General features: G+C 33.2%; 1 protein-coding gene across 1 annotated transcript in view; it reads left to right on the forward strand.

Moving 5' to 3' along the window:
- LOC139500338 (uncharacterized) overlaps nucleotides 1-26415 on the forward strand; it is a 106279-nt gene that overhangs the window by 54517 nt on the left and 25347 nt on the right. The window contains exons 55-71 of the mRNA XM_071289079.1: nucleotides 329-492; nucleotides 1619-1789; nucleotides 3261-3470; nucleotides 3833-3875; nucleotides 4736-4899; nucleotides 11794-11967; nucleotides 14017-14269; nucleotides 14606-14784; nucleotides 15678-15860; nucleotides 16098-16353; nucleotides 16849-17012; nucleotides 18026-18202; nucleotides 19072-19324; nucleotides 19706-19869; nucleotides 20220-20405; nucleotides 20614-20866; nucleotides 21882-22045. Of these exons, the coding sequence (XP_071145180.1) occupies nucleotides 329-492; nucleotides 1619-1789; nucleotides 3261-3470; nucleotides 3833-3875; nucleotides 4736-4899; nucleotides 11794-11967; nucleotides 14017-14269; nucleotides 14606-14784; nucleotides 15678-15860; nucleotides 16098-16353; nucleotides 16849-17012; nucleotides 18026-18202; nucleotides 19072-19324; nucleotides 19706-19869; nucleotides 20220-20405; nucleotides 20614-20866; nucleotides 21882-22045 (3158 nt within the window). The remainder of the gene's footprint in view (nucleotides 1-328; nucleotides 493-1618; nucleotides 1790-3260; nucleotides 3471-3832; nucleotides 3876-4735; nucleotides 4900-11793; nucleotides 11968-14016; nucleotides 14270-14605; nucleotides 14785-15677; nucleotides 15861-16097; nucleotides 16354-16848; nucleotides 17013-18025; nucleotides 18203-19071; nucleotides 19325-19705; nucleotides 19870-20219; nucleotides 20406-20613; nucleotides 20867-21881; nucleotides 22046-26415) is intronic.

The raw sequence follows: 26415 nt of genomic DNA on the forward strand, positions 1-26415 counted from the left end.
TTGAAAGTGCCTGGACGTTTTTTACAGTAAAAACATTTCATGAATAGAGGAAATATGATTTGTGCTCTCTGTATGAGAGAGCCAATCAGCTGGTAGCTTATTGTTATCAAGATAGGCAAATCCCAAGCCAATTTCAAATGATTAATTGGTGAATTTTCACTAGTCCTTCATTCAATAATGTAGCCGTCATATATAATAATAAATAACAATGGAATCAATTGGGCTATTCTTTATAAAATTTTGAGAGAGGACATTAATTCAAATTCTGAATTTGTTGTTTTATTGATTAATCATTGAGTAGTTTGTTTTATGAATATTTGTCTTGTAGATACAAAATAGAGAATTTCCCAGTAGAGCGTCAATACAAAGTCAACCTTAAAATCCAGATATGTTTCAACAGTTCCTCCGTATGTGGGATAGAAATGGATGCCTTTATGGATGCTATGATCCCATGGAGACAATGTGCTTGGGATTTACCATATTCCACAGCAGGTAAGTTAACTTATTTTATTGTCCTACAACTTATTTTACTAAGACTATGTTTCTTATTTCAAGGAAGTAGGGTATTGATGAAAATGGGATAGTAATTATTCAGCTTGTGATGAAAAAAAAATCTTGACATTATATTTGAGGAGAGAAATCCCAAATGAGACCAACTGATTTGTCGTGTCTTAAATGAGTAGAAAATTGTAGCAAATATTAATTGTCTTGAAGATGACTGACTAACTTAGATCTGTCCTTAAAAATATCAATACATAAAACAAATTACAAAATCATGAAAATATAAAGTAGTCTTATTTCAAATAATATACAGAGATATAATACTGAATGACTTGCAAGACAGCATTAGAGCATTCAGAAATCAAAACAAAAATAAGTTTTCTAGAGATTAACAGTTCAGAAAACAAAATCAAAATTAATGGCACCAAAAAAGTCTTCAGTGAGATAAATATATTTTGTTCCCCCCCCCCCCCCCCCTCCAAAAAAACCCCAAAAAACATTCTTCTGTGTACCCTTGTTTGTCAATACAAATTATGTAAATTCATGGTCTAGTGGTTAAGACCTATGGCTACAGTGCTGAATGTCCCGGGTTAGATTCTCACTTGGGGTTCTTAAAATATGAGTACATCAGAAGGGTGATTTTCACCCTCTCACATACGTCTATGGTACCCAGACCTGAGTTTAAACTAGAATGGGTACTTTAGGGGCCTCGCTCGGTTGGTCATGTTGCTCCTAACTTTGACCTGGAGATCAATCTGCTGATATCTCTTCTGTTTATCTGTTCCCCCCGATCAGCCCGGTGCTTCTCTCTGAGTGCTTCGGCTCCCTCCACCATAGAAACAGGTTCTGCCCGGTGTCCTAACACTCCCTGGTTTTGGGGTTGTGATTGTCAACATTAATAATACATTAGTGAAACATCTCTATTAATCCCGATAGAGAGTGTACATAGATTCCACTGTACCCTCGCAGGTCTCGAGGGGTTCTTCAGATAACAAAGAAATTTACCAGTACATACATACATACAAATTGACAGTGTATTCTATTCTCAAATATCATCATGTAAGGGAATTCAATTTAGACCTTGTAATTAATTGAAGGCAGAATTATTTTATTTCAGGGTTTTCATTGCCTAGTCACCTGACCAGTATTGGCAAAACATCTGGACAGACATTCACTACTGAGGAAAAGACAGATCTGTTTAACTTACTTGGAATAAACTCCTATGTCTTGGGAACACCTTGTGCCCTGGCTGATTATTCACCAATCAGTGTAGAGAGATGGAAGAAAGGTAATGTCTTCACATTTTTTCTAATCATGATTTTCTTTTGAATTTAAGCCAATTTTAAATAAAAATAAGAATTACATTTTTTTGTGACTGAGCTTTATAACATTGTTTAACCTACTTTGAATCAGCTCACAACTGTATGCTGTTGATAATTGTACACGTTCACATGTTTCTTGAGAAAGATGGTGCTGGCAAAATCTAGAATTTAAAATTGATACTTTAAGTCAGTATAGCATTATCTAAATGGATAAAATAAGAAAAAAATTTTGATAGGCTTTGGATCTTCTTTTCAAGATAAAAAATGGAAGGAAAAGGCTCAGACTATTATACCTTATATTTGCATTGGTATTATTTGGATCTCAAATCGAAAGACAAGAAATCTAGAATCTGTTTAAGTTTTGGTAAACAACCTTTTATGAGCTATTGAATTCTTTTATGAAAAGAAAAATTAGTGTTTTGGGGCAAATTATTTTACTTATCGGTAAAAAACAAGAAAAACTGAACATCTGACAAAAATTTCTAAACCTGACCTATGTACATCCTTAAGATTTGCTCAGTTCTCATTTTATGTAACTTTTCACAGTTTGTGCAGCAGGCGTCACTTTGCCAACACTTCCTGCCAGTGCAGCTTGTAACATCCATGATAAGTGTACTGCTGTAGATTGTTGTATGTACTCTATCTTCCTTTTCAGATTGTGCAGCAGACGTTACCTTGCCAACACTACCTGCCAATGCAGCTTGTTAAATCCATGATAAGTGTACTGCTGTAGATTGTTGTATGTACTCTATCTTCCTTTTCAGATTGTGCAGCAGACATTACCTTGCCAACACTACCTGCCAATGCAGCTTGTTAAATCCATGATAAGTGTACTGCTGTAGATTGTTGTATGTACACTGACTTCCTTTTCAGATTGTGCAGCAGACGTCACCTTGCCAACACTTCCTGCTAATGCAGCGTGTAACATCCATGATAAGTGTACTGCTGTAGATTGTTGTATGTACACTGACTTCCTTTTCAGATTGTGCAGCAGACGTCACCTTGCCAACACTTCCTGCTAATGCAGCGTGTAACATCCATGATAAGTGTAATGCTGTAGATTGTTGTATGTACTCTATCTTCCTTTTCAGATTGTGCAACAGACGTTACCTTGCCAACACTACCTGCCAATGCAGCTTGTAAATCCATGATAAGTGTACTGCTGTAGATTGTTGTATGTACACTGACTTCCTTTTCAGATTGTGCAGCAGACGTCACCTTGCCAACACTTCCTGCTAATGCAGCGTGTAACATCCATGATAAGTGTAATGCTGTAGATTGTTGTATGTACTCTATCTTCCTTTTCAGATTGTGCAACAGACGTTACCTTGCCAACACTACCTGCCAATGCAGCTTGTAAATCCATGATAAGTGTACTGCTGTAGATTGGGGTGTAGATTGTATGTAGACTGACTTTTCATTTAATACTTTTTACAGATTGTGCAGCAGACGTGACCTTGCCAACACTACCTGCCAATGCAGCCTGTAACCTCCATGATAAGTGTACTGCTGTAGATTGTTGTATGTACACTGACTTCCTGCAACAAGGTTTCCATTCCTTTGTTGAACTGGATCCCTGTAACCACAAACTAAAGTTTGGTATAGAAAGGGTAACAGGAACAGTAGATCTCAATGGATATGCGTTTGGTAAGTATTTCGTATTGTGTGATTAATCTTTGTGATATTAATTTTCATTTTAGAGACTCAGTTCAGTATACATGAGAACCAGTAAGTTGCTTGGAACCAGTTTTTTTTTTTACAACAAAATGAATTAAATAACATTGGAAAAACAAGCTACATGTTGGAATTGCATGGATTGTAAGGGTCTTTTTACCACCCAAGCAATTTGATAGCTGTGGTAATAACTTGCTATGTAATTTCTCCCATTCAATAGTATGCCTTTATGTTATTTTTCGTAATCAGAATTGGTTAGAAATGCTTATGGCATTGAATGAAACCCTATAATGATGTCTTATGTTTAAAAAAAACAAACTTATTTTTATTTATAGGAGTGGAAGAGACAAGGACGCTGATGAATGTTGTCAGACTCACGTAAGATATTTTTGGGAGAGGATGTGCTTTTTTTTAGGAGACGAATTCTGTCCTGAAATACTAGCAAATTACAAATCATCAAAAAAATATTGTTGTTCTTCAACTGAACAGTTCTTTAAGTTTTTCTATGAATATTGAATAATCTTATTCTTTAGTTTTCTATGTTGTGTCATGTGTTCTATTGTTTGTCTGTTTGTCTTTTTTTCATTTTTAGCCAGGCGTTTTCAGTTTATTTTCGATTTGAGTTTGACTGTCCCTCTGGTATCTTTCATCCCTCTTTTACAGGTCTCACCATACAGGACGTATAAGTCAAATGAATACTTGGATGATTTTCAAAAATGGGGCCACTTGAAATTAAATCTTAAGTTTTCATCCTCCTATTCTCACAGACAGGACTATTTATCTTTTTGTTTTGATAAATGTTCTATGAAAATATTAAGATTCTTGAGAAATGTTGTAAAGTGATGTATAGAATTGGTATTTGAAGAAAAAATCTGACAAGGTTATGTTTTGGAATATAAAAAGAAATTGAATACTGCAGATTCATTATGATTCATGGAATACTAAAGTTTTGTGTAGTAGTTATCATGACTAAATAATAATTTCCTATAGGCTTGTATGCAGAAGTTTTCATAACATGAATTGTAGTACAAAATGTATCCACAAATTACAATCTTTCCACAATTTCCTTAAAAATAATCTTTAATTTTTAGTTGACAAATGAAGAAATAAACAATAACTGACATGAAATAACACACATGCACAGTTGAAATTAAAAAGAAAAGTAAGATTATTTTTTGAAGTCTTCAGGTACTTTGATTAAAAGATGAAAAATTGATGTTTTTATATGATATTTTCAGATATACAATCACAAATCTACAGTCTGCAGGAAAATACCAGCTAGATATGAAGATGGAGATTTGCTTTAATTCATCAGTATCATGTGACTTTGAAATGACAGTGTTCAGTGGCACACAGCTTCCTAAACAGTATTGCTTCACTGGTTCAACTTTCACTGATCCTGGTATGTTTATGAAATTGAAATAATTTCTTTGAAATGGACTGAGGGCTATTCCAGTAAAATTTACCTAGGAGGGGCGGAACGCTGACGATATTTTTTTCCATAGGTGGGGGGTTATCAACATAATTGTATTCTGGAGGGTGGTGGTCCCGATTTAAATTCATTTCTGTTGGTGGGGGGTTTCTGAATGATAGGTTAAACATATTGTTCCCCCTGTTATGAAGGAAGATTCTCCTGAAAAGGTCGTCCGACTGCAAATAAAGTTTGCAGACCACTAATTTTAAGCGTCCGTTTGTGTTCTTGTCAAACCAGTGATCGGGAAGGAAGTGCCCCCTGCGCCTATAGCGCATATTGACAAGAAATGGCGCATACAGTGACAAATGTAAGCGCCCACGTGGCGCACAATACTTTTCACTTCGTTTCGAAACGTTTAGATATCGTCAAATGAATTTCAGATCGTGTTCCATGCCGCCATGTGTGTGTACACAACTGTGTAATGTTCCTCCAATAATAGGAGCACCTATATATTTTTGGGACGTCTCGGATGTTTTCCTATGATAATAGAACCATGCGATTTCACGTCTCGGGTGTTTTCCTATTGTAATAATAAAACCATGCGGTCTAACTGATAACCCGAAAAACATAATTAACCATCATTCATGATATATATTTTTTTTATAAACAACTTTAAATTTGTTAAATTTGGCTCGTACAGACGAGATTTAGCCCTTATAATACTCTCATTTAGTTTAGCTTGCTATTATTTCGATTGAAGAACCCCAAAGACTTTTTAGGAATATAGTTTTTGTCTCCATAAAAGACGCTTAACTGTCCTTGTCATTTTTTGGTCTTTGGCTCATTTTGACATTTTGTAAACATGACTTCTTCAGCGATTTGTTGTTTTGTTCTATGAATTAATGGTACTCTATACTGTTATTCTTGTCACCGTGATGAAGATATAATCATACAAGAAGTGCAGAGGAATTGCCTGAAATATCCTCTGATACAGAACGTCTGGAATAAGTATGGTATCGACGAAGACCCAAATTTAATGTAAAAAAAACCAACATGAACATGAACAAGGCAACAGTACCCATGGTACCAGTTTAAACATTGTAAATAAAAGTTAACTTAAATATTGTTGCGGTTGGAAGAAGTTATTGTATAATCATTGAAATTGAAATGGCAGAATTTGCTGTACTTAAATCTCTTTCCTTGCAAAGAATATGTCCTTAAGGTAACACGATACCGAATGACGTTACGCCACGAGTTATCGTTCCTGACGTTATCGAATAACGTTCACACATATAAGCCAATGCAGCAGGTTTTGCAATCACAAAGTGATTACATAATAAAGAAAAAATATTTTTGATAATCATAACTATGTGACATTTTTAACGGTTACTTTTTCTAGATGCAGAGTGCCGAGAGTTTTGATGCAATACGTAACGGTTAACTTTTCGAAATAGATTGTTTTATCGTTTTCCGGCAATTCTTTTGCTCATTGTTAACCTTTAAAAATGTATTACTTTACTTTTACTTTTAATTCATATTCTGTTTCTTTAATATTTTAGCATCTGCACGATTTATCTATATATGTTCTTATGCAAAATAGACTGAGTTTTATCACTTTATTTTACTCTTAGTTTATTTTTGCAATAAAAACTTTTTCATGATGCACGCCGTATCCCAATGGAATTTTGTTTTGAAAATAGAAATCTTGTCTATAGAAACTTAGGATGATGTGTAAAAAAACGGGGAATTGTACAACTATTAATTGGTGTTAAAATGGTCGTCAAAAACACCGCTCGGGCAAAATAGAAAAAGGAAATTTATCTGGATGAGAATACGGATAGAATAAGGCAAAAAAGCACAATACAAGCAGACTTTGAAACTCATACAGAAAATAGTTTGTTAGTAATGAATGTAGAAAAGTGGTTTAACTTGGTTATTTTGCCGAATAACATTTCCTGTGTTCCAAGTGTAAACATTCTCATTGGCTGTACAGCGTAAATCTGATATAGTTTCGATAACATTTTAAAAATAAAGTGCTAGCTTAGTAATATCATAGACCAAGTCTACACAGGACAGACAGCAACATCAGAATGAGGCATGAGAAAGTTACCGTAGACTGAGAAATACATGGGAACTTGATTCGGCAAAAAATTTAAAAAAAAATAAAACCAGGTCCCGTTAGAGTCTGATTAAAGCCAGTCCCAAGTATCCACTTGCATCTATAAATATTTTTGTGTGATTTGAGTTGGAAATGATGTACATGTACAAGTTCGGAGACAAAATGAATGATAGATAATTAACATAGTTGCCTTTTTAGGTCATGGGTGGCATATTGCTCACATGATATACCCTCATTTTCCAGTGTCAGTCCAAATTTTCTCAACCATCTTCCCGGATCGCCTCTATTACAAAACCTATCTATTATTGTATTAATGTTAACTTGTTCTCGTCCTGAACATGCATGACATATTTGCCACTGGACGTTTAAGCAACCAACAATCAATCCTACAATTTACACCCGTCACTTGAAACTTCAGTTGTTAAAATTTAAATCATTGCCTCTATTTTTTTCAAAGAAATCGACAAAGTGTACGAATATTTACGCAAAAAGAAATATCTACGTTTCCGCTTGCTAAGTATGGAAGTGGGGTAACATGAAACTTTATTTGTAAAAGTACAAGTACAAATAAAACAAAAAAATATATGGAACATGTCATTTGTACAAAGAATGATAAATAGAGACATGGGATTTGCAATTTATGAGATAGCAACATCTGGACATTTAACGACATCAAAACCAAAGACATCAAGCAAATTTTGACAAATGGTAATTGGACGAGCATCTTTTTATTTCTAATTTGTAAATTTAGTAAACGTTGGCCCCCTAAATTGGAAAGTATAATTATCACAGTAACATTTCAGTCTCCTAGTACATATGTGTTTAAGTCCTCAAACTTTTGTTCTTCTGGAGAAAATTTACTCGGAATTATTATAGAATGCTTTTTTTTCCCGCGTCCGTTCTACCGTCAATCCCGCACTTGGTGTATATAGGGTTTACAGTCATTTTGCTTCAGGTTTGAATTATGTACCTGGTGTTACTACTCATATTAAAAGTGCGCATATCGTCTGGATTTTCTTGATTTTTTTGTTCATGACAGGTTGCTGGATTAGGCGTTTTGATAAAATATAAAAGGCACGCAGACTCCGGCTTACATTTCCTACATGTGGAATTTCAAGCTGAAACTTTTATATTTCGCATTTGCAGTTTGTCTCACTTATAAAGAATGCATATATGATATCAAGATTTGTTTGTAAATAATTTTCCACAAATGACACTGTGAAATTTTGCATACAGTTTGCAAGGTTTGCCCGACTTGTTGAGCAGCCAACTCACACATTTACACCACGCTAAACCAATGTGTGTAGCAAGTCAAGAATATGACGGCTGTTTATCTATCATTCTTTTACAGCTGATTTCATAATGCTTGCAAAGTAAAACTTTGGTTAGCTTGCTTGCTTTGTTTGTATAATTGTTTATACAAGCTTTGAAAATAAAATTGACATCTTTAAACAATTTATATAGGCATAGTTTAACCTGTATATATCATATTTGAATTTAATTGGGTAGTATTCTAATGATTGTACAATATACAAACAAAGCAAGCAAGCTAACCAAAGTTTTGTTCTACATGCATTAGGAAATTAGCTGTAATGTATTTGAGCTTATGATTTCGTCATTTGATAAGGGACTTTTAAGTTTTGAATTTTTTCTTTGAGTTTTGTTATTTTATTTTTTAGAATGTGCATTTTATCAGGATCATTATTTTCCCTCATAATATTCACAACTAATGAACTAACAGAATGTTAAACCTTTTTTGACTGTTGCATCAAATGTGTCTTTTATTAACAACTGTTTTCAAAATTGTATTGTATCGTCCCGAACATGCATGAACTATTTGCCACTGAACGTTAAAGAACCATCAAAAAATGATCAATTATAAAACTATAAAAACCGATCAATTATAAAACTGTTAACTGAATCAAATTTTTAAAGTACTCTATTTCTGCATGGATGAAGCAACGACACCACCATTGTCTTAAATGATGGAGTTAAAAACTCAGTAATTCAAATGAATCCCACGTGAAATTTTTCATGTTATTTTCACGTGAACTTTACAAAAATATGAAGGTATTTTTCATGATTTTAATTAAATTTTTTAATAATCTTATTTTGAAAATTTACGTGAATTCAACGTGTACCTGATTTATGCATGATTCACGTGGAACCAACCAGTTCAAGCAAGTTTCAAGTATATGCTCGTTATGAAAATCAGACGAGATTAATGTTAATTCATGTGAGTGAAATTTCCAGGTGCAGAACGAAATAAATTATATCAGCAGAATTGTGTATTTCATTACTAGGAAATTAACGAAACCCGACAAATAAAAATAAACACCATTCAGATCCCGACACATATTTTGTTTTCAATATCTCTGAGTAGTAATACCGTAACGTTACATTCTGTATTCAATAACGTCACACGTTTTCGGTCCAATTCTAATGGTATCAATCAACTTTGAAGCCATTTATCTCAAAAACAAGGATGGTGACATATGAGTTTCTATACGTGTATGGATTCAGTATGTAATTCTGGATATTATGTTAGTTTTTTGTTTTTCTCCGTATATAAGAACATAGCCATCCATTGGAAAATCTAAAAAGTTAAGCCGAAAAAAAGGCATTTCTCCTATATATCTAGGTAAATTTGTCGCCAAAATTGACGTTTTCCTATGAAAATACCAAGAAAACAAAAATGGTGACCCCCATTTTTTATTACATATTCCGATGTAACTCAATTCAAAGAACACGTGTGCCAAAAAGTTTGGAAATCGGGAGATATGCCATTCGGTATCGTGTTACCTTAATAAGGTGGACTGGCCAATTCTTTGCAATTTTTGTCCCAAATAATATTTTATTGCATACAGTTTATAACAACTTCAAGTACCCTCTCCCTTGTATACCGTCTCCCCACAAAAAAATATGTGTGGGTGACATCCAAACTATGCGGTCCATAAAAAAATATTTATATTTGGCACAGACAATTAGATTTTTATTGCGCATGTTGCGTGGGTGGTATTGAAGGAAAAAAATGGCCTAATTTTGGCGGGAAAATATGGCCTTGTTACACAGGATAGTATATCATCTTCCTCAACATTTGCCTATTGAAAAAAAAAATGTATATAAGAAATACAAAAAATAAAAAAAGAATTACATTGTGCCTACCAAAAATATTTTATGGCTCAAACTAAACTCTGAAACATCAAATGGTTGGTGCCAACCAGTTTCCCCACCTGAAGAATATGTCGTACCTGAAAATGTTTTAAAAATAAAATGGGCCATAATTAAAATCTCACTCCCCTTTTTCGGTCACTGTGAGCTATTGCCGTCATGTTGCATCTGTCGTCTGCTGCTCCATAACATTGTTACATGTTTCATTTTATATTTTAATAGCAACATAGCTAGTATAAAAAAGAAGATGTGGTATGATTGCCATTGAGACCAGAGGCGAATTTGGGGGGGGGGGGGGGGGGCCCCTTTTTGGATGCACTGAAATAGATAAACCAACAAATTTTACATTTATTTGACAGGATGCAACATTTTTGTATACTTTAAAAAACTAGCTAACTTTTATTTTTTTTTCTCTAGGTAGGGGGTCTTGGAAGAAAATACATGTTCTAGGTGGGGGTGTATTTTTTTACTCTTTTCCATAGGTGGGGGGTCAAAAAATAAGTGGCGTTCCACCCCCCCTGGATAATTTTTACTGGAATAGCCCTGATCAATACGTATACTTACTGCATTTTTTTTTATTGGAAACCTAAATTTTTCTGTATGTTTTCTATTGATTCTATAATCTTAATACTTTTACTAAATCCGTGATCTTTTGCATAGAGATTTGAAATTTCAATTTTTAGACTGCAGTAACTGGGAATGTTACAAAATAGAGGTAGCATAATTATACCCCCGCTTTGAAAAAAAGGGGGGTATACTGTTTTACCTCTGTCTGTCCTTCCGTCAGTCCGTCAGTCCGTCAGTCCGTCAGTCTGTCAGTCAGTCAGTCCGTCCGTCCCATGAATATTTTCGTCGCATTTATCTCAGGAACTACTTGACAAGGATTTCTAAAATTTGGTTTCAGGGTTTATATAAGTCAGTTATACCGTGTGATGCGTTTTCAGATTCATCACTTGACAACTTCTTGTTTACCGAACACTTGTATCATTTTACACATAATAGCCAAGTTGAAAATTTTCGTCGCACTTTTCTCAGGAACTACTTGACAAGGAATTCTGAAATTTGGTTTAAGGGTTTATATAAGTCAGTTATACTGTGTAATGCATTTTCCGATTCATCACACAACAACTTCCTGTTTACCGAACACTTGTATCATTTTACACATAATAGCCAAGTTGAAAATTTCGCATTTTTCTCAGGAACTACTTGACAAGGAACTCTGAAATTTGGTTTCAGAGTTTATATAAGTCAGTTATACCGTGTGATGCGTTTTCAGATTCATCACTCGACAACTTCCTGTTTACCGAAATATTTTGGCGGGGGTATCATCAGTGAGCAGTATCTCACAGTTTTACTTGTTAGAACACTTATATGAGTATTAACATTTACACATGACTGTTGGTTCATTTATTTTTGTAGGTTAACTTTCTTAATACAAACCTGCTTTTTGAAGGGTACTTATTTGGTGATTTCATCATTTGCTCTTACTAAGTAACTATTTTGAACATAAAAAAAAGTTATTGAGGTTTAAGATGATATTTTAGTAAATAATCTTAATCCAATTCTCATTAATTTGCATATTTATTTTACAGCATTTTCTCTGGACAGCTTTTTACTGGCTGAGAATCAAGCAAAGGTTGATCCCTTACCATCAGCGACAACAACCAAACTATTACAAGATACAGGAATCGGTGAATACCTTCAAGTAACTCAATGTGATCACTCTGTGTTACCGTTCACCACAGCAAATGGCAGACTGAATGATGGTAAGAACATGGCTCATAATTCACATGTTTTTATCAGAATATTTGTTACAATTTTCAACTGTTCTTTGACCTATCTTTTCATTTTCAAGACATGGATTTAATTTGTGTGAATTCATCATGAGAAAGCACATGACATCTATTAAATGTTATCAGTTTAAAATTTTATACAGAATATATTCAGATGCACAGTTTCTCAGGTATTTAGTGTTCATCAATTAAATGATTAACAATTGATATATGTAAAATTGAGAATACATGATAGAAAAATCAAAATGTCAAAATTGATCTCAAGAGATTATTTGAAAAATATGAAAAGTTTTGTCATGTGGACGATAAGGACCTTTAACCTTACCATGCTGATTTGTTGTCCGAAACTGTCTAATTTTAGATTATTGCCCTTAAATATGGTCCTCATGTGCAAAAAGCGTCAAATTTGATGTTTTTTTCATTCTTTTTCTTGACCTGAAAGATCAAGAGATGATAATAGATAATCCAACTCACAGTAGTCTGTATGTAGAGTGGACCCCAGTGAACACATAACAGTTCTTGGGTCAGAGTGAAACTGATCAGGGTACACCAGTCTAAAAAAGGTCATTTGCTCCTAAAATCTGAAATTTTCTGGTTTTTTTCCTGATTTTTTACTTTAACTGGACCTGCAACCGGAATTAGTCGTTGCCTATGCATATTTCAATAATAATAACGATCGGTAGTTAAATGTCCTCTGGTTTACACTATTTATAAAAGTTTTTGGCCTTTGTTTTTCAGACCTTGAAGGGAAGCCCACCCCTCCAAAAAAAAAAATGTTTTTTTTTCTGATTTTTCATTTTCATTAAATTTGAGCTCAAAATGAACATTAAAACTTAAAAACATAACAATTATTAGTATTAGATTGAGGAAACATGCATACACTTCGAATTAAATGGCATTTCTTTGACCTCCAAATGTATGGTGCACCACTGGAGCCAAATATCAATGTTTTGGGTATGGCTGTTATATTACGGCCCCTGCATGGTTAATATAGATTTAGTTGATTAAAAAAAAGAAAGAAAAAACAATTCTTTGCCATTTATGATGATTAATCCACATTACTAGTCCCCCCCAATCCTCCCTATATATTGCTCCTTAATCTATTTAGGGACTATGTTGTGAATACTAAGATACTTTCCCTTTTTGGGGCCCGAACCAAACGCTGAAAAGATACAGTGCAAATGAAGCATCTGTTTTACACTAATCAGAGATCAGTAAGGGGCCCAAGATACATGTATGTTAACCGGTTCTTAGTTAGAAGTATAAACTGAACAAACACAGGTTTGGGACAAAGAACCACAGTTTAATATTTTCTTTGCATATCAATAAGCAATACATGTAAACATAATTACAACAAAGAACCACAGTTTAATATTTTCTTTGCATATCAATAAAGCAATACATGTAAACATAATTACAAACATAGCAAATTCCAGTTGAAAATCTGTAGTACTCCTAACACAAAGTACATAATAACTGTGAGTTCTTTTGAAAACATTACTACTCTACTTATTAACAATATATTTTAATATACATGATAAAAGGCTGAAATGACAAAGCAATAAAGTAAAAACTATCCTCTAGGGAGCGGAGGGTGGGAATAAATAATTTCCCAGAAAATTAGAATGTCTGCTCCAAGCAAGCGTTGCTTTCAGAATAATTATGTGCTTGTGCCTAAAACAAAAGCCCTGTTAATTAAGCGCTGATTGGTTAATTCAAATGCAGTGTTAATTTTGATTGGTTAATTAGGATAATCTCGAAAAGCAATTAGTAAACGAGATTTCACATGCAGCAGCAACTGGGAAACCCCCAAGCTGATTGGACTAAATAGCAGACAGGGATTCCCAATTAAAATTATATGTACCAGCATTGCACAAAAACGTATTGTGTATTAATAATCTATTTATACAAAATAGTTCCATTTATAATGAAGAAAATGTAGAAAAGAAAAAAATGTAAAACTTTGAAATGAAAATGGAGGGTTGCATGGATGTAATAACTAAGAATATATTTGTTTTTCAGAGTGTGGAAAACTTGAAGACTCCATTACTCTACCAGCAGACGTATCATTAAACCTCCAATCAGATTGTACCTCAGTTACTATGTGTTCTGACATTGGGTATATTGACAAGAAAATTCAGTCTACAGTGAAACTGGATCCCTGTACATATGAAATCACTCTTGGCATTGAGACAATGGAGACTACTGTATCCCTGTTACAGTTCCAGTGGGGAAAACCACAATCCTTTGCCTTACAAGGAGGACTCAGAATGGAGTAAGTTTAATCAGAGAAGTAAACATTTTAAGAAATGCTATTGAATATTTTTTGTCACCTGTGAAAATAGTTATTTACGACCCCAGCAGATTTTGTGGCATTAAAAATGTATCTAGTATTAAGTTTTTAAAAAGGAGATACATATATCTGTGTTTATATAGTTTCTGAGGATTTTATAGTCTACCAAAAGTAATATAAAACTTGCTACTAATTGTACACTATATTGTTGTTTGAAGCTGTATTAACTAACTTGATAGTCTTTTGTGCTACAGTTCTGTTTTTTGTTGTTGATATTTTGACCGTCCTAATATTCCTTTTTTCAAACTTTTTTTCCAGCTATGTGATCCATGATTTAACCAGCGAAGGAATGTACCTGGTATCTGTTGACATGGGTCTGTGTATGGAGACTTCTGACAGAGACAGTTGTGATGTTAAACATACAGTATTAGATAATGTCAAACTACCAAAGCAGTCCTGTAATTGGAACAGTGGATTTGCATTCTCTGGCAATCCTAGTAAGAAAAGTTAAAGTTTTGTTATAAATCTTTACTTCACCTTTCTGTTAAATCGAAATTTTAAGTCTGTCTGTCTGTCCGGCTAAAACATGTCACACTGTTACTTGAGAATGAAACTTATTATGGTTGTTTCTTATGATGGTCCAACGATATGAATAATTTTTGGTGAAAATAAGATTAAAACTTTTTGAGGTACGGGACTTTTTAACTAAAACAGGGTGTTTTTTTCACATGTCGTGCTGTATCTCAAAAACGGTTTACGGTTATTACTTAAAACTTTACACACTTCTTAGTCATATTAATCTTAAGATCTGTATACTTTTTGGTGATGATTCAAAATTTAATTTTTGAGTAATTGAGTATTTTGTAAAAAAAAAGGGGGAGGGGGTTTTCACATGTCGCACCTTATCTCAAAAATGATTTATGATGAATGCTTTAAACTTTACACACTTTAAGTTATATTAATCTTAAGATCTGTATACTTTTTGGTTTTGATTCAAAATTTTATTATAGAGATATTGAGTTTTTTGTAAAAAAAAATGAGGGGGGGGGGGGGGGGGTTCACATGTCGTGCCGTATCTTAAAAACAATTTATGATTATTGTTTAAACTTTACACACTTTTTAGTTATATTCATCTAAAGATCTGTATACTTTTTGATGATGATTAAAAAAATAATTTTAAAGTTATTGAGTTTTTTGTATGAAATAAAAGGGGGATTCACATGTCAGGCCTTATGTCAGAAACTATTTATGATTATTGCATAAAAATTCACACACAAGACGACAGGCGTATCATGCGCTCATGGCGCAGCTGTTTATTCTTACATCATTCAATCTATGTTTAGACACATTGTTTATATGTAAAACCTTACCATATTTTCAATTATTTTAGGTTTTGACTTATCAACCTGGTTAACTAGTAACAGTTATACAGACTCAAATCCCCTGTCAGGACTTGTCATTGTTGAACTTGAAAGATACTTACAGTTAGATGAATTTATACAGCCTAGCAAATGTGTGGCATCTTCTGCCCCTTACACACCTGCAAATGCTGAAGGCTGGGCTATTAGTACAGGTGAGAGTATGCACATAAATCGACCACACACTCACTTTTTATATAGAATATATAATTATATACCTTTTATTCAGAATTCTTTAAATTGCAAAACTTGATTGTGTTGTATTAGCAGATAATATTAATGCATGTTAAACTATACTTATGACTATACAATTTTTATAGAACAAATCGTTTGAAAAACATGATAACATTGAAGTGTCTTTATAAGAATTTATGCCTTTAATATCCCAACAGGATGTCAGACTGCACCAACACTCACCACATTGCCTGGATCTGGTATTGTATGTAACCTTGGTGACAGCTGTACTAAAATTGACTGCTGTGTTGACATTGCCAAGTTAGATACGACCTTCAGAGTTTATGCTGACCTTGATGTGTGTAGTAAGGACTTTACAGTTGGTGTAGAGAATTTCAACAGGACTATATCCTTGTATAGTTTCCAGTATGCACAAGAGGATACTTTTTCCTTCGGAGGACTTGTTAATATCAAGTGAGTACTAGGATGACATTAATTTTAAACTTTTTCTATCTGGTACTTCTTTTTTAAGAATTTGTTATACTTTCTATAACATTTCTGTTTTACTATGAACACAGAATTGCATTACAACCAGTGTTATAAAGTAGAACTGCTCAACCTACAATCAGATACAGTGAATTTATAATAAAAAAGGCTTATAATCTATGGCTGCAATAATATACAACTATCTGATAACTGAAATTAAAATTTTGAAGTCTTGTGAAAAAGAAACAAATAACAAAATTTTACTAGTTAAATGGAATATTCATTGCAGATCAAAAAGAAGAAAAACCAAAGACAGAAATATGACTATCTTTGTGGGTGTTAATTGTTTGTTTAGCTTATAGAGGATAGGATCCATTCATCTTTTTTTTTCAGATACAAAGTATGAAGACAGAAGTTTTTCTAAATTTCTCGTATGTTAGTTATTTGTTAAGCTTATAGAGTATAAGTACATTTTTCTTACAGATACAAAGTAGTGAACTACCAGAGTGAGAGAGTGTTTGTAGTTAATATGGACATTGAAGTTTGTTATTCTGCTGCTGGGCCATGTGCAGTACAACACACAGTACTGACTGATGTCAAGTTACCAAAATCTTCATGTAACTACACTCAGCCATATGCCATTCCTGGTAAGTACAACACACAGTACTGACTGATGTCAAGTTACCAAAATCTTCATGTAACTACAGCCAGCCATATGCCATTCCTGGTAAGTACAACACACAGTACTGACTGATGTCAAGTTACCAAAATCTTCATGTAACTACAGCCAGCCATATGCCATTCCTGGTTAGTGCTTTAAAAAAATATAAAATGGTCAAAAGAAATGCAAATAAATATTCAAGGTTTTTGCTAGTTTAGATATATTTTTGAATAGGAAAATCTTGTAAATGTTCCTGGCTCGTACAATTTTGATCTTAAGGTGGCTCGTGGGTACAAAAATTTTAGCAAAAAATTAAACCTCTATTTTTTCATTACAAATTTTATTTATTACACTATTAGTTGTTACTTTATGATATGGTACAAAAAACAACCCAAAAAAATGATTTGGTTTGGCCCCAGATGACTTTAAAAATTGAAAAAGCTCCAAATTATCTCCCTTTGGTGCCAAAATGCCATTTTTTGGCCTTAAATTTGAAATATCTCTTTTAACTCATCGGTGACCTATATTTTTTATTATTGTTTTCAAATAAGCTGTACATAAACTAAATAATTGTAAAATTTAAGCGATTTCTTATATTAGGTTATTTTTTTATTTCGATATTTCCTCTTTTTCTTCTATTAGTTCAACAGAAAAAAAGGACATTAACAAAAATGTATGCTTCTTCCAGAGGCAGATTTTAGCTTATATGAACGGTGACCCCATTTTTTTATTTCATTTTTCTTTTAAGTATATGATAAAGTTCATTCATGAAAAAATATAGCGAAATCCTATATTAGAAAAAAAAAATTATTTATACCCAGGAGCCCCCTTAACAAAAAAAGCCGTTTTCCACTCTATTGATGCTACTTATTTAAGAAGAAGGAAACCTTGAAATAATTTCAAATGTTTTTCTGATGGTAAGATATATTTGAATATTGATATGCTTTTTACTAAATCTAAATTGTAGTACTTATACTGATTTACTAATGAACTTTACAGATTTCTCATTGGTGTCTTACATGAGTAAGTTGGATGTTAACACTAATGTCAATCAGTTACCAAGTTGGGCCGTTGACCTACTGATGGAAGAATTAGGAATAGCAGGTTTCCAAAAAGATCCACAGTGTGACTTATCAAGCTATTCTGGAGCTCTATCCAATGGATGGGATTCAACAGGTAACATTTTTAATTTTGAAAGTAACTCTTATTATACCTTAACCTAGAAATTTATAATTATGCCCCAACTCAAAATTTGGAATCAAGCTTCATGTCAGGGGCGGATCCAGCCATTTTAAAAAGGGGGGGGTTCCTAACCCAGGACAAAGGGGGGGTTCAAATTACATGTCCCCATTCAAATGCATTGATCGTCCAAAAAAAAACCCCGGAACCCCCCCTCTGGATCCGCGCCTGCATGTAGGCCTTCTATTTAGAATTGAATGCTTTTTTTTGGTTATAATTTAAAGGAAATGAAAGCAAGTGACCATAACACTTTGTCTGAAGTATGCAAAAGCTTCTTTCTAAAAATGGGATTGTCACTTGCAATCATTTCCTGTAAATTTCAAGAATTTTTTATGCCCCATTTATGGGCATTATGTTTTCTGGTCTGTGCTTCCATCTGTTCGTTCGTCTGTTAGTTTGTTCGTTCGTCTGTCCCGCTTCAGGTTAAAGTTTTTGGTCGAGGTAGTTTTTGATGAAGTTGAAGTCCAATCAACTTGAAACTTAATAAACATGTTCCCTATGATATGATCTTTCCAATTTTAATGCCAAGTTAGAGAGTTTATCCCATTTTCAGGGTCCACTGAACATAAAAAATTATAGTGCGGATGGGGCATCCGTGTACTTGGGACACATTCTTGTTTAAAATTAATATTAAAAGTACTTACTGTAAGCTATATCACAAGATAGGGTTATCATTTATAAGAGTTATTATCCTTAAAAATAAAAACCTAATCTTATAGACTTGTTGCTGGGGTAACTTTAATTTGTAAATAGATTTCTTATTGGATATCAGTATTGTAAGTACATAATTAACTTATTACTTCCAGCTTGTGGAGAACTTATAACACTACCACAATTACCAGCCTATACACGGTGTAGGTTACCAAGTTACTGTACTGGTGCCCAGTGCTGCTCTAACATTGGATATCTTGGCAGAAAGTTGGAAGCCTTCGTCTTGGTGGATCCATGTAGCTACTCTGTCAGTATTGGACTGGAGAAAAGAAATATCAATGTCACATTACTGGAATTTACACAAGGCAGTTGGCAAACTGTCACTTTAGGCAATCTGCTTAGACTTAGGTAGGTTTTTTAAGGTAGATATTAAAAAAAATAGTAATTTTGATGGATATGGAAACTTTTACAGTTAAAAAACTTGATGCATCATCTGTTAGCACTAGAGATACTTTATTTGTGCAAGAAGCTAGTTTAGATTTTGAAAGCGGGTGTTATCTATTTTGCATCAAAAGATATACATACAATTGTTTTACAAGAGTGATTTAATTCTTAGCACCTACACATTTCTAAGTAGTAGTATCTCTTGATATATTTTTATTGAACTAACCATCACAAGAAAATTGGATAACTTCTGAATTATTTCTCTTGTTGAAACAGCCATGTCCTATAAGTAGAAATTTTCTTATTACATATAAATCATTCATTTATTACTATATATATATATAGATATAAAGCAGAGGAGTTGACAGCTGAGAAAGTTTACTTGTTGTACATGACGATCAGTATATGTTTTGAAACTGTTGGAGATTGCCGTTATACCTTCACTGTATTTGATGGTGTAAAGATTCCTAAACAACCTTGTGACTGGACTGGAGGATACGCTATACCAGGTCTGTAGAATGATGTGTGTAGAAAATTACACTTGACACATTTCAAGTTCATTTACCACATGCCTTTATAAAACGGAACATTTCCTTAAATATGTAAAGGAAACTTTATCTGAATATTCATTAAATGAAAGCAAGACTTTTGAAATGAAGTTTCGTTTGATAACACCAATTTTTTTTGGGTATTTTGATATTTGAAAAATGGTAATAAAATCCTCAGTAAAAGAGCAATTAACTGCTAAGTCTCAGTTTTGAGTTAATACTTATGTTTGAGAGGAATAATTAAGTAAAATATTCTAACATTACTTCTTGTAACTGTATTCATCAAACATATGCATTTGAATTGTTTATAGGCTTCAATTTGAATTCCTACCTGACTGGATTAGAATATTCCACAAGTACACCTCTGAACTCATTAGTATCCTCACAGCTTTTAGAGTACTTAGGAGTAGCGAGTTTGCTGAATACACCAACTGAGCAGTGTCAAATGTCTGATCCTCTTTATACATCTTCAAGTAACGGCTGGACAAAAGACGCAGGTAATTAAAGTTAATCTTAAAAGAATTAGCTTGTCCAAGTATAAGAATAACACTGAAGTTAAAAGCATCTTGTTTAGAAAGACTGGTGAAAATGGAAGTGTTTAATGTTCTACACAGGAACGTTAAAAATAAAAATGAATCTTTTTTTTCTAATTTACACATATTTTTATTTTAACAGACATTCTAAAGTAATTTTTTTATATATCAGGTTGTACATCAGCAGTAGCTCTACCAACTCTAGGAAGTAATAGTGTTTGTCACTTGTATGACACCTGTACTGGTATATCATGTTGTTTACATTCTACAACTGTTGATAGAAACTTCAATGTCTTCCTCAAACTGGATCCCTGTACACAGAAACTTGACATTGGTATAGAAAAGTACCAGTTTGACTTTTCACTCTACACCTTCACATTTGAGACGACACAATATTTCCATATTGACAGAGTAATTGAAATTGAGTGAGTATACTATTTTTAGACATTGATCGCTAGGTCAAATTTACATTTTGTGTAACCCTTGATGTTCTTCCTTCTGTCTATTTGTTCCTACGTCTTTCTGTTTGTCCATCCGTCTCATTTTTTGTTGCAAAGCTAGAGCTGGGACATTCTTGTCCTCAGACACATTCTCTTTATGCCCCATTTTTATGCCCCATTTATGGGCATTATGTTTTCTGGTCTGTTCATCCCTCTGTCTGTCTGTCCCTCTTCAGGTTACTGTTTTTGGTCAAGGTAGTTTTTGATGAAGTTGAAGTCCAATCAACTTGAAACTTAGTTAACATGATTCCTATGATATGATCTTTCTAATTTTAATTCCAAATTAGAGATTTATCCCATTTTCACAGTCCACTGAACATAGAAAATGATAGTGCTGATGGGGCATCCATGTACATGCAGAGGCGGATTTAAGGGGGGCCCAGGGGGCCCGGGCCCCCCCTTTTTGGAAAAAATTTGGTTGCTTATATAGGGAATCACTGAAGCGTGACTGGAGCGGGCCCCCTCTTAGGTCAGTCAGTGGGCCCCCACTTATGAAAATTTCTGGATCCGCCACTGACATGGGACACATTCTTGTTTTATATTTATATTTTTTCTTCTGATTACATTATATTTTGACATTCATCTATCCTAAAAGATAAAATAATTGAATATGACTTGTTTATTTTGCCAAGACTTGTTGAAATGGTAGGTGTTTATTTAAAATAGGAGAACATTTTTTATAACCTTTTGTTTTACAGGTCCCAACTTTTTCCATTTTTTTGCTCTGCAAATTTACAGTTATCTTATTTCAGAATTTAAGAAGCAGGTAGATCATCATTTAAGACTAAAAAGATAAATAATCAATGATTTTTACAGTCTTTCAATTGAAAATTATGTTTTGAACATTAAATTAAACTTTTTTGCATCATATTTCTCACCTTGTAATAATTTGAAATGCCAAAAAAAATGTCATTATATATTCTGTATATTTATTTAACAGATATAAAATAACAGATTTGGTTGGTGAAATGGTCTATCTTGTTGATATGAAAGTCAAGATTTGCTTCAATGATCCAACACCATGTGACCTGCAAGATACCATAGTACTGAATACCAAATTACAAAAGATGGTGTGTCCATGGTTTAGAGGATATCCAAATCCAAGTATGATTTATTTTTATTATATTGCATTATAAATTCATCTTTTAAAGATCGACCATTTAGAGTTATTACAGTGACTTGACTGTTAGTGTTGCTCTCCACCAATTGCAACTCATTCAAAATTTTGACCAAATTGCAATTTGTTTTATTAAACCAAATTGTTCAACTGGTCAGAATATTGAACAAATTGTTCAGTCAAAATGTGAAAGTGCAAGGTGATAAAATAAAATATACTTACAATCCTATAAGACTTTAACTCCACTTTAATGATGTTGTGACAAAACTAGTTTATCAGTTTGTATAGTTATATTATAGTCATTTCCATGCTGAAGAGCAACTGTTTATTTTGAATTGCTATAAAATTGTCCAAACTAAGCTTTCATATAGCTTTTCTTTCTAAAAGTATTCTATATTTATAAGAATCAGATATCATTTTAAATAAAACATCATATATTCAGTAAAATATGTGTGAAATAACAATATGCTATTGATAAGTTTTCAGGGGAGATAACCTAAAATATCATTCTTTTGAATAAAGACTTTTTGAAAGAAAAGTTATTATCTCCCCCATGGAAACTTCCTACAAACATATATTGCAATTTTACACATATTTTACTGAATATGAAATGTTTTAATTCACATAATGTCTGATTCTTATAAATATAGAATACTTTTAGAAAGAAAAACTATATGAAAGCTTAGTTTGGACAATTTAATAGCAATTTAAAATAAACAGTTCCCCTTCAGCATGGAAATGAATATAATATAACTATACAAACTGATAAACTAATTTTGTCACAACATCATTAAAGTGGAGTTAAAGTCTTGTAGGATTGTAAGTTTAAAAATCAGAATGTGAATATATATGTTCAAACTCTTTTAGGTCATTTTTTAGTAGCAATAAACAAAAAAACTATGTTAATTGGACATGCTTTGATACTATATATGCCCTTGAATTTTTACTAGATAACATTTTTGTTCGCTTTGGGGATTCCGTATATCGTCAGATTATCGGAATTCCAATGGGGACTAACTGTGCACCACTTATTGCAGACCTGTTTTTGTATTGTTATGAGTTACAATTTATGACAAAAATAAGCAAAGACCCATCGAAACAACATCTGATAAACAAATTTAATAATACTTTTAGATATTTGGATGATATTTTGGCTCTCAATAATGACGACTTCAGTATGTATATTAATGAAATTTATCCTGTTGAACTTACTTTAAATAAAGCTAATACTAACAATGACCACAGCCCTTTTCTCGATCTTGATATCTATATCACTAATGGAAAGCTGAATACTAAAATTTATGATAAAAGGGATGATTTTTCATTTCCTATCGTTAATTATCTGTTTTCAGATGGTGACGTTCCCTTGTCACCATCTTACAGTGTTTATATATCTCAACTTGTACGATTCGCTCGTGTATGTAACAATGTTTTAGATTTTAATGAGAGAAATTTATGTATTACTGGAAAATTATTACACCAGGGTTTTCGATATCACAAACTAGTCAAAACATTTACTAAATTTTATCATCGGTATAAAGACGTCATTCGTAAATATAGCTCAACATGCAGACTTCTAATACGTTCAGGTATTTCACATCCAATTTTTTATGGTAATATATCAGTTTAATTAAAGTCTGGAGCTGGCATGTCAGTTAACTGCTAGTAGTCTGTTGTTATTTATGTATTATTGTCATTTTGTTTATTTTCTTTGGTTACATCTTCTGACATCAGACTCGGACTTCTCTTGAACTGAATTTTAATGTGCGTATTGTTATACGTATACTTTTCTACATTGGTTAGAGGTATAGGGGGAGGGTTGAGATCTCAGAAACATGTTTAACCCCGCCGCATTTTTGCGCCTGTCCCAAGTCAGGAGCCTCTGGCCTTTGTTAGTCTTGTATTATTAGCTCACCTGGCCTAAAAGGCCATGTGAGCTTTTCTCATCACTTGGCGTCCGTCGTCGTCGTCGTCGTCGTTAACAATTTTTCAAACATCTTCTCCTCTGAAACTACTGAATGGATTTGAATGAAACTTAGCATGATTGTTTCTTAGAGTATCCTGCACAAAGTGTGTGCTTCGATTTTTGATCCGTCAAAAAACATGGCCGCCGTTACTTAAAATAGAACATAGGGGTCAAATGCAGTTTTTGGCTTATATCTCAAAAACGAAAGCATTTAGAGCAAATCTGACATGGGGTAAACATGTTCATTAGGTCAAGATCTATCAGCCCTGAAATTTTCAGATGAATCAAACAAACTATTGTTGGGTTGCTGCCACTTAATTGGTAATTTTAAGGAAATTTTGCAGTTTTTGGTCATTATCTTGAATATTATTATAGATAAAGATAAACTGTAAACAGCAAAAATGATCAGCAAAGTACGATCTACAAATAAGTCAATATGACCAAAATTGTCAATTGACCCCTTAAGGGGTTATTGTCCTTTAATGACAATTTTTCACAATTTGTTCATCATATTTGCTAACTTTAAAAAATCTTCTCCTCTGAAACTGCTGAATGGATTTGGATGAAACTTAGCATGATTGTTCCTTAGATTATCCTGCACAAAGTGTGTGCTTCGATTTTTGATCCGTCAAAAAACATGGCCGCCGTTACTTAAAATAGAACATAGGGGTCAAATGCAGTTTTTGGCTTATATCTCAAAAACGAAAGCATTTAGAGCAAATCTGACATGGGGCAAAAATGTTCATTAGGTCAAGATCTATCAGCCCTGAAATTTTCAGATGAATCAAACAAACCATTGTTGGGTTGCTGCCACTTAATTGGTAATTTTAAGGAAATTTTGCAGTTTTTGGTCATTATCTTGAATATTATTATAGATAAAGATAAACTGTAAACAGCAAAAATGATCAGCAAAGTACGATCTACAAATAAGTCAATATGACCAAAATTGTCAATTGACCCCTTAAGGGGTTATTGTCCTTTAATGACAATTTTTCACAATTTGTTCATCATATTTGCTAACTTTAAAAAATCTTCTCCTCTGAAACTGCTGAATGGATTTGGATGAAACTTAGCATGATTGTTCTTTAGATTATCCTGCACAAAGTGTGTGCTTCGATTTTTGATCCGTCAAAAAACATGGCCGCCGTTACTTAAAATAGAACATAGGGGTCAAATGCAGTTTTTGGCTTATATCTCAAAAACGAAAGCATTTAGAGCAAATCTGACATGGGGCAAAAATGTTCATTAGGTCAAGATCTATCAGCCCTGAAATTTTCAGATGAATCAAACAAACCATTGTTGGGTTGCTGCCACTTAATTGGTAATTTTAAGGAAATTTTGCAGTTTTTGGTCATTATCTTGAATATTATTATAGATACAGATAAACTGTTTATAGCAAAAATGTTAAGCAAAGTAAGATCTACAAATAAGTCAATTTGACCAAAATTGTCAATTGACCTCTTAAGGAGTTATTGCCCTTTAAAGACTTTTTTCACAATTTGTTCATCATGTTGACTTACTTTAAAAAATCTTCTCCTTTGAAACTGCTGTATCAATTTCAGCCAAACTTAGGCTAAATGAGTTTTAGAGTTTCAAAGTATCTAGTATAAATTTTATATTTCATTTCCTTGTATGTCAAGAAACATAGCTCCTATGGCTAAAATAGAACATAGGAGAAAATGATTTTTTTTTTGCTTTTGAAGAAAATAGGACGATTCAAAGAACATTTAAATAAATTGAAAAGCCAAAATAATCATTGATGAGAGATTAAACCAAAAAAATTCAGGTGAGCGATTCAGGCTCTTGAGAGCCTCTTGTTTTAATTTTAGTTTCTTGTGTACAATTTGGAAATTAGTATGGCGTTCATTATCACTGGACTAGTATATATTTGTTTAGGGGCCAGCTGAAGGACACCTCCGGGTGCGGGAATTTCTCGCTACATTGAAGACCTGTTGGTGACCCTCTGCTGTTGTTTTTTATTTGGTCAGGTTGTTGTCTCTTTGACACATTCCCCATTTCCATTCTCAGTTTTATTTATTTTATCACCTTGCACTTTCATGACTTGGCTGTGGTTTTCTACAGCAGTTGGTTCAAATTTCTGACCAGTTGAACAATTTGATTTTATAAAACAAATTGCAATTTGGTCAAAATTTTGAATGAGTTGCAATTGGTGGAGAGCAACACTAACAGTCAAGTCACTGTAAGTTCTATTAAAAATCCATCCTTTAGTGTTTTAGATAAAAATTGATAAATTTAATATGAAAATAGGTTAATAATATTTTATGATATCAAAAATGATTTTTCAAGGACATCTTCAAGGACATTGCAGGAGAAGAAGTGTCCAATGGTTTAGAGGATATCAAAATCCCAAGTAAATAACAATTGTTAAAT

Source organism: Mytilus edulis, chromosome 13, assembly GCF_963676685.1.
Source record: "Mytilus edulis chromosome 13, xbMytEdul2.2, whole genome shotgun sequence".
Taxonomy (NCBI): Eukaryota; Metazoa; Mollusca; class Bivalvia; order Mytilida; family Mytilidae; genus Mytilus; species Mytilus edulis.